Genomic DNA, 16,299 nt, shown 5'->3' with positions numbered 1-16,299 from the left:
GAAAGGAAAGGATGGAGTTATGAAGAAGGCAAAGCTTCTCCACTATCTAGGAAGCATCTTTGGATGACTTAGGGCAGGGGCTGGCAAACTACAATCCAGAGCCAAATCAGCCCACAGTCTACCACCTGGCTTTGGGAACAATGTTCTACTAAGAGATAGCCAAGCTCATGCATACACTCTACAGCCGAATTGAGCAGTTGCATCAGAGACCCCATGGCCCATGAAGCCTACAGTGTTTACTATCAGGCCCTTTACTTTGTGGACTGTTGCTTCACATGAATGCAGCAATGCCTCTACCACAGCACACAAACAAACAAAACCCAGGGTGCAGACTGGATTTCAGCAGCCACTTGGCTGCTCAGACTGCCCAACCATCCACATAGTGACCCTGGGAGAGAAAACTGTCAGTTCCGATTCTTGAAAACACAGTGTGAGCTCAAACAATTCTGGAGGCAGTATGTGGAGCTGCTTCTTGAGGAAGCCACAAGGAGCTTGCAGTATTTACCAGATGATGACTCTCTCCCACATTAGCTCCAACCTGGCATCTCTCCACCCCCAGCAACTGCCAGATTAAATGCATTACTTGACCATCTTCACCCAGCTTCCTTTGATGTTCCCTGCTCAAGCTTCAAAATACCTTTTGGAGGGAGATCAGACAGCATTAAACAGAATTACTAATTAATTAAGCGAAGTTAAATTTTAAACACTGTTGTGTTAGTCAAAAGCCTGAATAGAACAGACTTTTTCCTCTGCTGAGATCAAAGACAGGCTCTTCCCTCTCCCCACCCCCAGTTTAAAAAAAGGGGGGTGGGCAGGGAGGAAGAAGAGTGTGCTTGGACAGCCACTGGGGAGAGCCAGGGGATACCTGAATGGTGTCTACTTTGATGCCCCGCCTGGAGTCCCATCTGCAGCTCATTTGGGACTTCATGCTGGGAAAGCCCGGGTCACTTTCTCAGGACTGTTTACTCTGGCAAACTGCAGTGACCCAGGCAGCAGGATGGCATAGCCCACCCAGTCTGAGCTGCTGACAGCTGACGCCACCCAAACGGCATGAAAAGAAGAAGGGCTGTGAAATACAGCAGCCCCAGACCCTGTGTGGCCTGGCAATGGGGTGAGCACCCCGGGCTCTCCCTTGGGTTTCAGGTCATTTGGGAGTCAGGGATCTGTATGTTCTGACCCACTCCAGGAGACAATGTTCAAGTGATGGACATAGCAGATTTGTGACTAGCTTATGATGTTTCTGGACAGATGGCCGAAAAGTGTATTGAGGAGAGGCACCATTTTCAAGTTTGCATAAATGCATTTTGGAGCTATCAGGGCACTGTCTACTTTCATTTCATCTAGCACTTTCTTCTGCACCATGCTATCAGGATCTTCTCATCTCTACACATGCACCTGTCACATGTGCCCACCTAAAAATCTGTTAAATGGAGTCTGACTCATGTATTACAGGATAGAGCTACTCCATGGGGCTTTCTTGGCGGTAATCTTGATGGAAGCAGATCTTCAGGCCTTTCTTCCATGGTGTTGTTGGGTGGATTCAAACCACCAACCTTTAGATTGGTTTTGCTGTCAAAAGTTACAGCAAGTCAGTTCTGTCTCATAGTGACGCTGTATAGGATTTTCAAGGAGCAGTCAGTGGGTTTGAACCACCAACCTTGTGGTTAGCAGTCCAGTGCTGATCCTACCGTGCCACACCAGGGCTATATAAGATTATTAACCAAATGAAAATTACAATTTTTAAAAAACTTTTTTATGTGAATTGAGTGAAGTTTCACAGAGCAGATTGTTAGTTTAACATTTAACAAATCATGCACTTCATTTCATCTCAATGATTGCAATCCTTTCAATAGCATATTACTCATTCTGCTTCTTCCTTGTGTTTCTTGTTCTCATACCACCTTTCCCAACCCTTCTAAACTTTGTTGTTGTTAAGTGTTATTGAGTCAGTTCTGACTAAGCAACCCTGTATAAGGTTTCCAAGGAGGAGCTGGTGAGTTTGACCCACCAACCCTGCAGCTCAAATTAAACTTGCAGTCCATTGCTGATCCTACAGGACTCTGAACTTTATGCCTGAGCAAATGCTGCCCATTTGATCTTGAATGGTTTACCATTCTATGGTGCTTGCATGTTAATAATGTTGTTGTTTCCTCTACATACCTATCTATTGCTTGGCTGAAAATTGAGTCATGGGAGTGAGTTCAGATCTACATCTGAAGGGTGTCAACGGCCACAATCTTAGGGATCCACCAGTCTTTATCTGACCAGAATGCCTGGTATTTTTTTATGATTATCACTTTTGTTCCAGATTTCTCCCCAGTCTATCTAGGGCCTTGTAATGTGATTCCTTTCAGAGCAGTTGGTAGTGGCAGACGGGCACCATCTAGTTTTTCTGGGTTCAGGGTCATGGAGACTGAAGTTCATATGGTCCATTAGTCTACTGGCCTGTTTCCAACCAACTTCAATTTTCATCACTCTTCTTTCCTCTGGCTAGAAGACAGACCAATGGTTACACCTTAGATGACCACTCATGAGCTTTTAAGATCTCAGTCACTACTCATCCAAGTAGGCTGTATAACATTGTCTTTGAGGACTATGTTATACCAACTGACTATGGTATACCCTGAGATTATGATCCTTAGCCTCTAGGTCCAGTAACTCATCTCCTCAGGGTGTCTGGTAACATCTAAGAAGTTTTCATAATTTTGCACCTGTATGCTTTGCCACACTCATGGATGTATTTGTAGCAAAGGTAAATAAATACCCATGTACAAGTATCTTCTGTCAAACCTTTATATATTTGTGGGTACACTCCCACTTTCCTTCCCACACCCATTCAGCTTGTGTGCTGATCCATGTATATTACTGTAGACCACCATTGTTGCAAGACTGTGTATATAACAGTATTCACCTCTGTTATCTTTAACTCTTGCATTCTTTCCAATGTCTTCCCATGCCTTCATCATTCTTTTGCCAGCCTCCCTCTAATTGTATATTTCCTTCTCATTCACCCAAGTTAACACATCCATACGGTTAACCCATTCATACAGTACAGACTGTGAACCACAGTCAGAAGTTTGAGCCCACCAGTAGCTCTGCTGGAGAAAGATGAGGCTTTCTGCTTCCACAAAGATTTAAAGTCTTGGAAACCCAATACAGAGTCACTATGAGTCAGATCCGACTAGATAACACTCAACAACAACAACTCTCTAGCCAGTGAGTTTACTCTCTCTTCCTTTCCTGGTACACATCAAAGAATGATTCTTTTAGTGTGAAAACCTTTTCTTGACCTTTTACAATAGTGGTTGCATACAATAGTTGTCCTTTTGTGACTGACAAATGTCACTCACTATAAAGTACTCCAGGTTCATCAATGTTATGAGGTATTTTGCAGATTCGTCATAATTCTTGAACATTTAGACTACAACTATTCTTGAGTACTGAGGCCCAGCTTGCTACTACACTCAGGCTGACCACAGTGCCTAGCACATTCCATACACACTCCGAGCAGGCTTTCCAGGACAGTTTCTGAACTGCACCAAATCATATGGATAGGATAGGATAAGGCAGGCTGCATAAGAAACACACATAAATTCCGGCTTGATTGAGCTTGGGAACTGGCATAGGACTGGTGGCTGAAAAAGGGTAGGTCTATTACTGAATCTCATATTTAAGCTAAAATCCAAACTCTAGATGATATCACAAATGCCAGTTAATCTTAACACAATCCAGAAAGACCTGGTTGAGGTTAAACTTGGAAAGAGACTGAAATCTTTAACAGAGTTATGACTAAGTCAGTCCCACTAAAGACCAAAAATGACTAATCCTTCAATGTATGCCATACTCCTTTCTCAGCCCAGTTACCTGGCAAATCTTTCTTAGTTAATACAATTTGAGATTCAGCATAAGCTAGAGCTTCCTAACCTATCCATAGTCATTTCTCAATTGCACACATATGGATTATCTGCGTAATTATTTTAGTCTCAGGGTGGCTTGCCAGGATGTTTTAAGTCCCCAACCCTGCAACAGCAGCTGTTAGAGGGAATACAGATGAACTTTAATATTAGCCTATGTCAAATATGATTAGATGGGTAAAGCTGCTGCCAGTAAAAAGAGAAAGATATCATATGTACATTCCAAGTCAAATGGTTTCTTGAATAATCTGTACCAGGTTCTCCTTGGGGACTGAGGGTTCTGGAAAAGTGAGGAGATGCACACTTTTGTAAACACTGGCACACATGAGTGGGTTGTTCTGGAGCTGCTGCCGAAGCTAGTAATTGTCATGCACATTTAAGGGATGATGGTATGCTCCTCATCTGCTACATACTTGATTCCATTAAATCCTCTTAATAACTACACGGGGGTGTGGCACCCTTCTTGTTTTATAGCAGAAGAAAATAAGCTTACAAAGCAAAACTGATCAAGCCATTTTCCTCCTTAAAACCCACCAACCAGTTCCTTTTAAGCTGATTCTAATTCACGGCAACTTAATTTATGCCAGAGTAGAACTGTGCTCCACAAGGTTTGCAATGGCTGATTTGCTTGGAAGCAGATTGATCACCAGACCTTTTTTCCAACTTTGGGTAGACGCAATCTGCCAAATTTTGCACCACCCTAAGTTCAAACCAAATGTGTTGCCACTGAATCAATTCTAAATCATGTCAATCCATGTGCTACAGACTCGAACGACTACACAGGGTAGTTTTTCTACGCTGTCACAATCAGTTGGCATAGACTTGCTGGCACAAGACATCACTATTTATAAAAACTGATCACCAGGTCCTTTTCCACAGCACTACTGGAGTGGGTGCGAACTGAGAACCTTTAGGTTAGTCATTGTTGTTGTTAAGTGCCGTTGAGTCAGTTCTGACCCATAGCGACCCTGTATAGGGTTTCCGAGGAGCAGCTGGTGAACTTGAACCACCGACCTTGCAGTTCAAACGGCTTTGAAGTCTGATGCATTAACCCACAGCATCACACCAGGAGTCCTGTGTTAGTAGTCAATTGTTTGTGCTACTAAGGGGCTTCTTAAAATCCTACCTCTGAGACCAAAGGCCTCATGTGGTTCTCTGAGGCCAGACATATAATTGGCTGCTGCTGCTGTCGCTCTGTCTCATCTCTTTACAGAATTTCTTTCCATCTTTTGACCTTGGGATAAGCACTGGACTGAAAGGTCAGTTTGAACTTCAACGTCAATGGTTCAAACTCATCAGCTGCTCCTTGGAAACCCTCTACATGGTTGCTATGAGTTGGAATCAACTCGACAGCACTTAACAGCAACAACATATTGTAACCATTGCTATCATTACCCACTTTATGGTCTGAATCTTTCTGCTGTACTCCCAGCACATAGTACAGTGCTTGTTGCACAACGTTGTTGCTGTTATTAAGTGTTATGGAATCATTTTTGACTCATAGCAATCCTGTAAAGGGTTTCCAAGAAGCGGCTGGTGGGTTTGAACTTCCAACCTTGTGATTAGAAGTCCAGTGCTTGTCCTACAGTGCCACACCAGGACTCCTGTTGCATTGCATAGGTATATAACAAGTATATAACAATATAACAATATAACAATATAACAATATAACAATATAACAATATAAAAATATATATATATATATATATATATATTTAGTGGAACAATATAGTAAGCAGAAGAACCATGATTTGAGCCCAGGTGTGGAAGCACAGCAAAAGTGCCAGGCTCCTGGCTCCTAGACACAGCTGTCCCCACTCTGTCACTCCACAATAGTTGGCACCTGTTCATACCTGTCCAGCAATCATTACCATTCTTCCAAGTAAAGGAATCAGGGTTCCTTTCGAGGAGCCACTCCTTCCCAACTCTCAGTCTGCCTGATTTGTGGAGGGAGGATTACATATGCTCATGGTCATAAAAGAACTATGCATTATTTTTGTTAGGAGTGCAGTGGCTCTATAGGATAAGCACTGGACTGCGAACCACAAGGTTGGCTCCTTGGGAGACAGATGAAGCTTTCTGCTTCCACAAAGATTTACAGCCTGGACAAGGTTGCTATAAGTTGGAATCAACTCGATAGCACTTAACAACAACAACTCTGGTCAGTAAAGTGAGAGTCAATCTTCTGCAAGAAATGCTGGGTTTGGGGACCTCTCTTCTGAGGTTGCTGAGCTCAGAGGATGTGAGAGACCAGAGCTAGTGGCAACTATCTTTGTCATCTTCGGGAGAGAGGCTAACACAGGAAGGCAGAGGGAGAGATTATAGAGAGGGAAAGACAGGTGGTGATAGAGAGATGGAGAGAGAGTGTGTGTACATGAAAACATGTGCGTGAAAGAGTGGGTGTGTGCCTTTGAGTGTGTGTGTGTGTGTGTGTGTGTGAATGGAAGCACAGGAGCGTAGAGTATGTGTGTAGAGCATGTCAACTCGTGTGCTACAGGCTAGAATTACTTCAAAGGGAAGTTTTTCTAGTTGGTTGCAATCAGTTGGAATAGACTTGATGGCACAAGACATTACTATTTATAAACATAAATCACCAGGTCTTTTTCCACAGCACCACTGGGTGGTTTCTATGTGTGTGAGAGAGTATATGTGTGTTCATGTGAATGAGTATATTGTTGGCAACAATGCACCTGCTCTTTCTCTAAGGTAGCAAAGAATTTCATTGGGAAATTTGACCCAATCCACCCTACAACCCTGATCTTGCTCCTTTGGATTTCTTTTCTTTCCCAAACTCAAAGAACATTGACAAGAAACATGGTTTGAGTCCCTCAAGGATGCCCAAACTTCTGTTTTGATGTGGTGTAAATTGAAGAGTGCAGAACTATTCCAGGAAGGGTTAGAGAGATGGAAACCCCTTCTTAGAAGACATAGATGGAGGCTATGTTGAGAAACAACAGGTTTGCAATTTGTATTTTTGTTTAAAAATGGTTTCTGTGATTTTGCAACAATACTTTTGATTTAACCTTGTGTATGTGTGTGTACTTGTGTGAGAGTATGTGTGTGCATGTGATTATTTGTATGCATGTATTTGTGCAAAAGTATGTGTGTGCATGCATGAGTGTGTACTTGTGTAATTATATGCATATAAATGTGTGTGGGTGTGCAAGTGTGTGAGAGCATACATGCGTATGAGTGTGTATGCTTCTGTGAGTATGCACGTGTGTGAAAATACGCATGTGAGTATGACTGGTGTACCTGTGTGAGAGTATGCATGTGTGCACTTGTGTGAGAGTATGTGTGTACATGTGTGTGACCGTATGCATGTGTGAGACTGTGTATGCCTGGGTGAGAGTATCCATGTGCATGTTTGAGTGTGTGAGTGTATGAACTTATCAGAGTATTTGTGTACATGTGTGCTCTTACATGAGTATGTGTGTGTACTTGTGTGATAGTACTGTGTGCATATGTAGGTGTGTACTTGTATGAGAGTATGCATGTGTGAGTATATGTGTGTGTGAGTACTTGTGTATGTATGCACTTGAGTGTGTGAGTGGTGTGAATATGTAAGTGTGTGTACTTGTGTAATAGTATTTGGGCACATGTAGGTATGTGTTTATGTGAGAGTATGCATGTGCATGTGTGTATGGTTGTATGAACTTGTATATGTTGCAAGTGTGAGAGTATGTGTGTGTTATTGCATGTGCATGTGTTTCCTTGTGTGAATATGTATGTGTGTGCGTGTATGAGAGAGTATGAACTGCACGTACATACATGTTATGTGTGGACTTGTGTGAGAGCATATATGGTACTTTTATGAATATGTGTGTGCATACATGTGTGAGTACATGTGTGTGTGTGTGTGTGTGCTTGTGTAAGAGTATGTGTGCTTGTGAGTATATGTGTGCAAATGCGTGCATGTGCTTGTGTTAGTATGTGTGTGCATGTGGGAAAGAGTGTGCATGCGTGTGAGTGTGCAATGTGTTGATGACATGACTTGAGCCCCTGAATCTAGTCAGGCTTTTTTGAGCAAGATCTACTCTAGGATTTTTTAATTCCATGAGCCAAAAATTTAAACAAGTTTGAGTTGTGTTTCCAAAAACACTAAAAGGATTCTGACTTAACTAATCCATCACTTTTGAGCTCCTGCTTTTCAGGAAAAACAACAAGAACAAAATCCAAGTAGACATGAGCCTACTACAGTAGTCTCTTGGGTAGGTCCTGAAGTTTTCCACATGGGCATCTAACCCTTCCTAGGACCAGACATGCCACTCAGGGTCTATTTCTCCCTGATCCTGCCTTTCCAGGCTGCATCTTACTGTTAGTAGATTTCACTTTAGGACCAGTTGTAACTGAGGGAAAAGAAGAGAGGAAAAAGAAAACCTTCATAACAAATAGCATTCTGGCCCTTTTTCTCATCAGAGCACAAGTCTGATGGCTGCTTGGCTTTGAGGTTTGAATAGGATTGAGAAGAAACATCTGTTCAGGGAGGGAGGGGAAAGTGCTAGGAGAGGGAGAGGGAAAAAAAAAAAACCTTTTTTGGGCTAAAAATATCGTGTCCCTTCCACTCTTTTCCCATCTCCACCCAAGTTAAAACATGTGACGAAATTCAACTTTCAAAATCTAACCCTGAGCTACTTGAAACTATTAAAGCCTCCTCAGTATCTGACACAAGTCAGAATTTCCACTGTTCAAGCTGAGCTTTTATGAAGAACAGACTTGAGAGAAACTGCCTAGGTAACAAAGTTCACTTGTTCTCTGTCACTGCTCGGAAACTCAGGCTTCTCCAGGGGACTTCAGCAGAGTGGAGTCAGGGTCAACTGACGCACCCTCATAGGACAGACTCTGAACTGAGGGGGTAGAACCCAGTGGCTGTGACATTCCTGTCCCCTCAGGCTGGTTCCTGCTGCTCTCCAGTGAACACACTGTGATTGCCCAGAAGTTCTGACTCTATCTCTAGCCCAACAGTTCCCTGAACTACATACTTGGGCTTCTGTCTACTCAGCATCTCCTCACAGATGTTCAAAGCCAACATGTTTGAAAACAGAAGTCTTGGTTGTCACTTGCCAAAACCTCTACCTTTGAAGTGACACCACTTTAGTATCCTTAGTTCCTTGACTAGAAGTCTAAGGTCTCATCTATGATCACTTTCTTTCCCTTATCCACCTCCTCAATCCCACTACACTCTGTTGTTGCTGTTGGCTGCCATCAAGTTACCCCCAAGTCATGGAAACTGCTCAGTCCTGTGCCGTCTCAGTGATGAACTGAGGATGGAACTGTTTGCATTGTCTGATATTCAGAAGTACATCTTCTGGCTTTCCTTCCTACTCTGTTTTAGTCTGGAAGCTTCACTGGAACCTATCCAACATCACACACATCCACTGACAAGACCACTGAGAGCTGTGCACGAGGTATACTGGCTGGGATTCATACCCAGGTCTCCCACAAAGAAGGCAAGATGTGAAATCTATTACTGAGCTACCACTGGCCCGTCACCACCCTCTACCACTTATGCACTTCTCACCAGCTCCACACTCGGCTGGTGCTCAGTCCCTCTTGCCTGCATAGCTCCTCCTATTCTTGCTTTTACATGTCCCTTCATTCCCCACCACATAGTCCACTCATCCTGGAACAGAATTTTCTTGTTAAAATGGAAGTCACAGTTTAGCATCCAACCTATTGAAACTCTCCAGTGGTTCCTCTTCAACCTGGGTGACCACCCATCCTCATCCTCACATCACACTGGACTCCTTTCTATTTTTCCCCACATCAAGTTCCTTCCATCTTCATGTTTTGCTCATTTCTCCTGTCTGCTCTCCCTCCATATCCTTCCATGGGTGACTTCTTCCTGGAATCTGTATCTCAATTGAAATGCCTCCTCTTCACTGGGTCTTACCTCTTCACAGAGTACAGGAAATGTATGAGCTCATTTGCTGGCTTATTATCGAGTCACCATGACCTCCCTTACCTGAGCACCATGACAGCAGGCTGTGAACACAAGGCCCAGCAGGAGCCCCACATGCAGCAGGACCTCAGTAAACACCTGCTGGATTGGTAGGGGCTCTCTCCTCAGTTTGTATGTGACCTTGGGCAAACTATTTCTCCTCTTTGGGTCAGTTCTCCAACTTCAAATGAGAGTTCTCCAACTTCAAAAGGCCTCCCAAGGGGAGGGAATACCTTATTTCAGTGACTTCATGGGGCCAACTTTGATTCTTCCAGGACACCTTTGGAAACCCTATCCAGGGTCATTATGAGTGGAAGGCACTTAACAATAACAATAGGGCTAAAGTGCTTTGAAACTAGACTTTCTTTGATCTAGAACATAGGTAAATCATTACAAACACAGCTTGGTTTCTCGTAAAGGAAGTTGGACTTTATGATAAACAACTGGAGTCCCCGGGTGGTACAAATGGTTAATGCCCTCAGCTGTTAAATGAAAGGTTGGAGGTTCAAGTCTACCTAGAGGCACTAGAAAGAAAGTCCTGGTGATCTACACTAGAAAAAGCAGCCATTGAAATCCCTACAGAGTACAGATCTGCTTTGACAAAGATGGGGTCACCATGACTTGGAATCAACTCAATAGCAACTGGTAGTATATGACATGGTAAGTTTCATGACACCTTGCTCTAGCCTATGGACCAGGACATGAATTACCTCACTGCCTTTACAATAACCCTCAGGAAAGGACTGCCTCCAATCAGGAAAATGAAGCACAGAGAAGTTAAGTAACTTTTTCAAGGTCACAGAGTGAGTTGTGATGAAGCCAGAATCAGAATAAAGGAGACAGGGCATGCCTGGGGACTGAGAAGGAAGACAAAGTTTGGGGCCTGCACAGATTTGGACAGGTTGTGAGGCTCAGGGTCTCAGTCAGCCCCATGTAGCAGGCCAGCAATACCCTTCAGGCTGGGGAATAGAGCTACCCACAAACCCTGATGGATACGCAGGGTCAAGCCAGCAGCAGTGTAGGAGCCTGGAAGGGGCAGGTTTACTTGACATCAGTGGCTTTGTGAGCCTCCTTTATAAGGGGCAGGGCCAGTGGGCTGGCCTGGGTTCTGTAGAGTTGGTTTTCCACAGAGTATCAAACAGGCTGTACAAGGCCCACTTTCTCCCCAGTTTAAGAGGTTGTGAGAACAGATACTGAGGATGTTACAGGGCAGTGGGCAGAGGCCTAGAGGGTGAGACACAGGACTGAGCCAAGGGGCCGGACAGGGGCAGGAATAGCACTGGGTGGACAGGCAGAGAAGGCCACAGAGAAAGGGTCTGCAACCATATTTTTAGGTGGGGGGTTTTGAATGTAGAGTCAGGGAGTAAGTGAGGGCTCAGGGTAACAAAGATCTGCAAACAGGACTGGCACCAAGTTTCACTTTTCAGTACAAGTCACAGGCTACCACAACCTGGTGCCAGCTGAATGCTGATGGTGAATGTGAGGGTGTCATCCCTCCTGTCCTCAGATCCCTGCTAGATCCTTCTTCCCTTCTCCCCCTAGAAGACTTACCTCCCTAGCCCTGCCACACCCAGCCAGCTCACAGAGCTTGTGGCTTTTGATGTTTACTTTATTCTTTAGACAGTTCAAAAGGAACTCTGCAGCCCCAACCCCACACCAAGCCCAGCCTTAATCTCCCAGCCCTCAAGCTCCCAGCTGGCCTGTTAAGGCAGTTAAAATGAGTGGATTAGGGGCGGCTTTACATAACAACGCAGGAGCTAAAAAAGTCATCCTCTCCTGGGATGGCCAAAACACTTCTTTTTATCTTCATGCCTCAGATGGTCCTTTTTTTTTTTTTTTTTTCCTCCCTTAAACAGCCTTCCAGCCAGCCAAGAGGCAAGGAACTTGGCCAAAAGGAAGACAAAGAAGAGATTCAGGATTCAGCTACTTCTCCCCCTGGCCAGCAGCACAGAGGGTAACCCACAGCCCCAGGTCCCTAAGCAGGTGATGGTTCTTCAAGGTCAGGACTTAGTGGGTACCTCTTTCACCAAGTCCAGCTGTATGGTGGCTGCAGTCCACAGTTATCTCCCTCGTTCTGAGATGGGTGGCCTCAGACCACTGAGGGCCCTGAGTCCCTCTAAGGAGTCTCAGGGGTCCAGTAGGCAGGTCCAGGCCCCCACCGGGACTAACCCAGAGCAGCTCCACACTTACATCAGCTTTATTATTTAGTTATTTCCTTTAGGGTTTAACGCTGTCATTAATTTAAATTTCACCAAGTATTAGGATTACATATTCTTGTAAAAATTAAAACATTAATTACAAATAATACTTAAGTCCTTTATAACAGTGCTTTTTAATTTTGGTCTTCTCCCAAGTCCAGAAGGAATCAGCTATTATCTGTCTAGATCTCTAGCTACACACTTATATACACGGTACCCAAGAAGTACCTACCTGGGTGGCACAAACAGTTAACGCACTTTGGTGCTAATCAAAAGGTTGGCAGTTTAAGTCCAACCAGCAGTGCCTCAGAAGGCAGACCTGGTGATCTGCTTCCGAAGACTCAGTCACCAAAAACCCTGTGGAGCACAGTTCTACTCTGACACACATGGAGTTACCACAAGTCAGAACTGACTTTGTGGAAACTGGTTTTTATGATGTTGTTAAGTGCTGTAGAGTTGGTTGTAACCCATAGCGATCCTGTATAGGGTTTCCGAGAGTGGCTGGTGGGTTTGAACCATTCCACCTTGTGATCAGCAGTCCAGTGTTTATCCTATAGTGCCACACTGGGGCTTGGTTTTTATGATACCCAAAGAAAATATGAAGTCCTGGTGTGACACTGTGAGTTAATGCACTGGACTGCAAGGCCAGTTTGAACTGCAAGGTCAGTGGTTCAAGCTTACCAGTTCCTCCTTGGAAACCCAGTACAGGGTTGCTATAGGTCACAACTGACTTGATGTCACTTAACAACAATAAAAACAAAGGAAATATAGGATAGTGTCTTTTTTTGCATAAAAGATATTATATTTATGCATCTTTCTGCAACCTGTTCTATTTTACATTTTGTACTCCTATGTAAGCTTTTGTGAAGAAAGGGCCTGAAAAGTTTGACCAGCAGTAGCCAAGACAAATTCCATGTTGGGAAACAGAGGTAGGCTAGTGACTCCCGACCTCTTCTCTCATCAGTGGGCCACTGAGGTGCCTGGACAACACCAGCAACTGGAAACGCACTCAGGCTGCCGTCAAAGCTTGATACACACCAGGCGATGATCTGCTGTGTCAAGCTGACTGGCCACCAATCCTTCCCCTGACAGCAGCTGGGACTCTTGGCATACTTCATATTATCTCCAACCCACCCACCTGACACACTGGTTTGTCCTCCCTACATCCTCTGAGTGTCCACTAAGTCCAGTTCCACACCCCTACTCACAACAGTACAAAGAGAGGGAGACTCTCAGAGGGAGGGACCTGACCAAGATCACACAGCAAGGCACTGCCAGAGTTGGGAGGGGAGCCAAATCATTGGACGTCTTTAGGCCAGTGCTCCTTTTATTGCTCTGAAGAAAGGCTCATGCTCTGAACACAGACATTAGGCAAAGTGACCCCCCTTTCAGAGGAAAATGGGTTCTGTGGGCAGGCTGTTTCATGTCCATTTGTAGGTAAAGACATCTCATTTGAAACCAATGACCTGAATTCAGGTTTAGACTCAATGAAACAGAAAATAATGTAATTTCTGACTCTAAGCAATAACTTACTGCTGTGGAATGCACTCTGACTCTTATAGAGCAGAGTAGAACTGACCCATACATTTGCCAAGGCTGTAATCTTTACAGGAGTTGACTGCCACAGCTTTCTTCCATGGAGCAGCTGGTAAGTTTGAACTACTGACCTTTTGGTTAGCAGTCAAATCCTTAATCACTGAGCCACCTAGGCTCCTTATATGGCAAGTAGGATGGTAAGTGAAAGATGGTTAAATGGATTAAGAAATGAATAGATGGGTGATAAATAACTAGATCAATGAAGGATGGAAAATGGTTGGTTGATGGATGAGGGACAAGAGCTCAATGGCTGATAGAAGAGAAGGCAAATGAGTGAATAGGTAATGGAGGGAAGAGAGTGCATGATAGGGCAACAGATGGATGGATGACTGGATGAGATTGCTGGATGGATGAGTGGATATGTGGATGGACACAAAGATGAGTGGTTATTGAATAGACAAAAGAATGAATTTGTCAATGAGTGAATGAAGAAGTAAATGGAATGAATGTTGAAATCCATGAATAAATGTTGATTCCCAGAGCCTATACCCTGCAGACTTTGTCTAGGCTCCAAATCCTGGAATCTCTCCACAGTGCCAAGGATGACAGCTGAGGCTTGGGGGAGCTCAGGGGATGAATGCCTGAATGACAGTGCCAGCTCCACAGAAAACACTCAGGGGAAACACTTCATAAGGTGGACAAAGCTTTCTGTCCAGGAGACCTGCTTATAGCTGAGCAAGGTTTAATTTACCATGATATTATGTTTGATAGAAACATGGAACCCCAACCTGTTTCCAACTTCTGAGCAACTGAGAGAACCTCTTAACACATGGTTTTTCAAACTTTCTGTTTGGAATTCACTTGGGCAACTTGTTAGCATGCAAATTCAGCCTCACTTGTTCTATGGTAAAGCCAGAGAATCTGCATTTTTAGTTTAGGCTCCCCTCAGTAACACCTGACATGGTCTGATCTTTTCTTCAGGCCCTATAAGCCCCCAAGACCTAGAGTCCTCAGTGGCCATTAGCCTTGGGATCCCAGCTCTCCAGCTAGCTGCCTGCCCTTGCCTCAGCAGAGCAGTCCCCACTGTCCATGGCTATGCCAGATTGGTGATTCTCTTCTCTAATTCTGGATAAAAAATGGCAACGCTACTTCATTCAGCAAATACTTGTCAGATTCAAGATGTCATCTGCTTCTTATATCCACTCTGCAAGTTAAGCAGGAGAAAGCTCTCCTCTCATTCTTTGTTATGTGCCTGACTTCTAGTGACCCTGTATGGTCCTGGTGTGGTGCTGCAGGATAATGCGTTGCACTGCAAGGTCAGCTTGAACTACAAGACTGGTGGTTTGAATCCACCGGATGGTCCTTGGAAACCCTATACAGCATTGCTATGAGTCAGAGCCAACTCGAAGGTACTTAGCAACAACAACAGCATTTCCAAAGAGCTGCTGGTGGATTTGAACTACTAACCTTGTGGTTAGCAGTCCATGGCTGATCCTATAGCACCATACCAAGATTCCTCTCATTCTACAGAAGTGGAAATTAAGGGTCAGAAAGGTGGTGTGGCGTGTCCAAAATCAAACCAAAGCACTGATGGCCAACAAACCTTCCACTCTAATATGTTTCTATAATGTGGTGCTTCTTCTTGAAGAATGAAGGAGCAAGAGCTACAGAGGAGAAAGGGGAGAGGCTGGTTGGTTAAACAACTTGTCCAAGGTCCTACAGTTAATACAGAGAGGAACCAGGATGTGAATCAGGTTGAACTGACTCCAATCTATGCTTGGACCTGTGAAGAGCTGCTTTCTCTCCTTTTCACTCCATTCCAGTCCACACCACTCCCCTCACCAAGTGTCTTGTCTGTAGGTTTTCTGGAGTATATGAGGGGCCAGTGGCAGACCACATATCCCTCACACCACCCCACTGCTTCAGAAAGAGAGCAGCTGACTCTAAGTACCTTCTAGTCGAAAGTCCTCCTCTTCTTCTTCACTCAGTGTTTCTCTGAAAACTTCACCCATGAGCTCCTGGAGGAAGACAAAGCAGGGCATTAGGCACTGTCAGGGTCAGGAAGAAAGGCAGCTCTGGGACATTCAAGGTGATGTCACAGGGTGCCAGGAAGCTAGCACCTTGCTCTGATTTTCCAGGGGGTGGATTTAGGGAGACTAGAATGGACCCAATTGTACTAAAAAGTTAAATCCCATAGTGGTTCCTAACAAGTAACCTTTTCTCTCTGCCTACCACCTTCCAAGAAATACTACACATGGCCATCCTTATCCCTTAGAAGGTTCTACTCTCACCGGGAACTTCAAAGATAGATCAGAAGATGTTCCACATTCACACTCTTGAGTCAACTTGGACATAGGACTCAATCTGAAGCCTCCCCTGTAAGTCCCAAGAAGAGACCTCAATTTGGATCCTTCCTCTAACAGGGTCCTGGTGACTGTCTGGTGGCCTTGGAAAGAAGACAGAAGGGCATCTGTCCTCAACATAAGACAAACCTCTCCAGCTAGCTGCCTAAACCTAAACTCCTTAACAGAACAATCAGCAACCCATATGCTTCAGGGGCATCTCCCATATTTCACCTCTGAGGAACCCAGTCTGATCTGGACACATGCTCTGGCTGTGCTGTGCCGTATGTGTGTGTGTGTGTGTGTGAGAGAGAGAGAGAGAGAGAGAGAGAGAGAGAGAGAGAGAGAGAGACAGAGAGAGCGAGCCA

The 16,299-nt window shown here is 44.4% G+C and overlaps 1 protein-coding gene across 1 annotated transcript in view; it reads right to left on the bottom strand.

The window, feature by feature from the left end:
* Positions 1-16,299, bottom strand: part of NKD1 (naked cuticle homolog 1 (Drosophila)) — a 143,297-nt gene that overhangs the window by 18,554 nt on the left and 108,444 nt on the right. The window contains exon 4 of the mRNA XM_006873719.1: positions 15,541-15,607. Within this exon, the coding sequence (XP_006873781.1) occupies positions 15,541-15,607 (67 nt within the window). The remainder of the gene's footprint in view (positions 1-15,540; positions 15,608-16,299) is intronic.

The sequence above is a fragment of the Chrysochloris asiatica genome, unplaced genomic scaffold (genome assembly GCF_000296735.1).
Source record: "Chrysochloris asiatica unplaced genomic scaffold, ChrAsi1.0 scaffold00251, whole genome shotgun sequence".
Classification (NCBI taxonomy): domain Eukaryota; kingdom Metazoa; phylum Chordata; class Mammalia; order Afrosoricida; family Chrysochloridae; genus Chrysochloris; species Chrysochloris asiatica.
The sequence above is the reverse complement of the archived record's forward strand: the minus strand, read 5'-3'. Positions and strand labels throughout refer to the sequence as shown.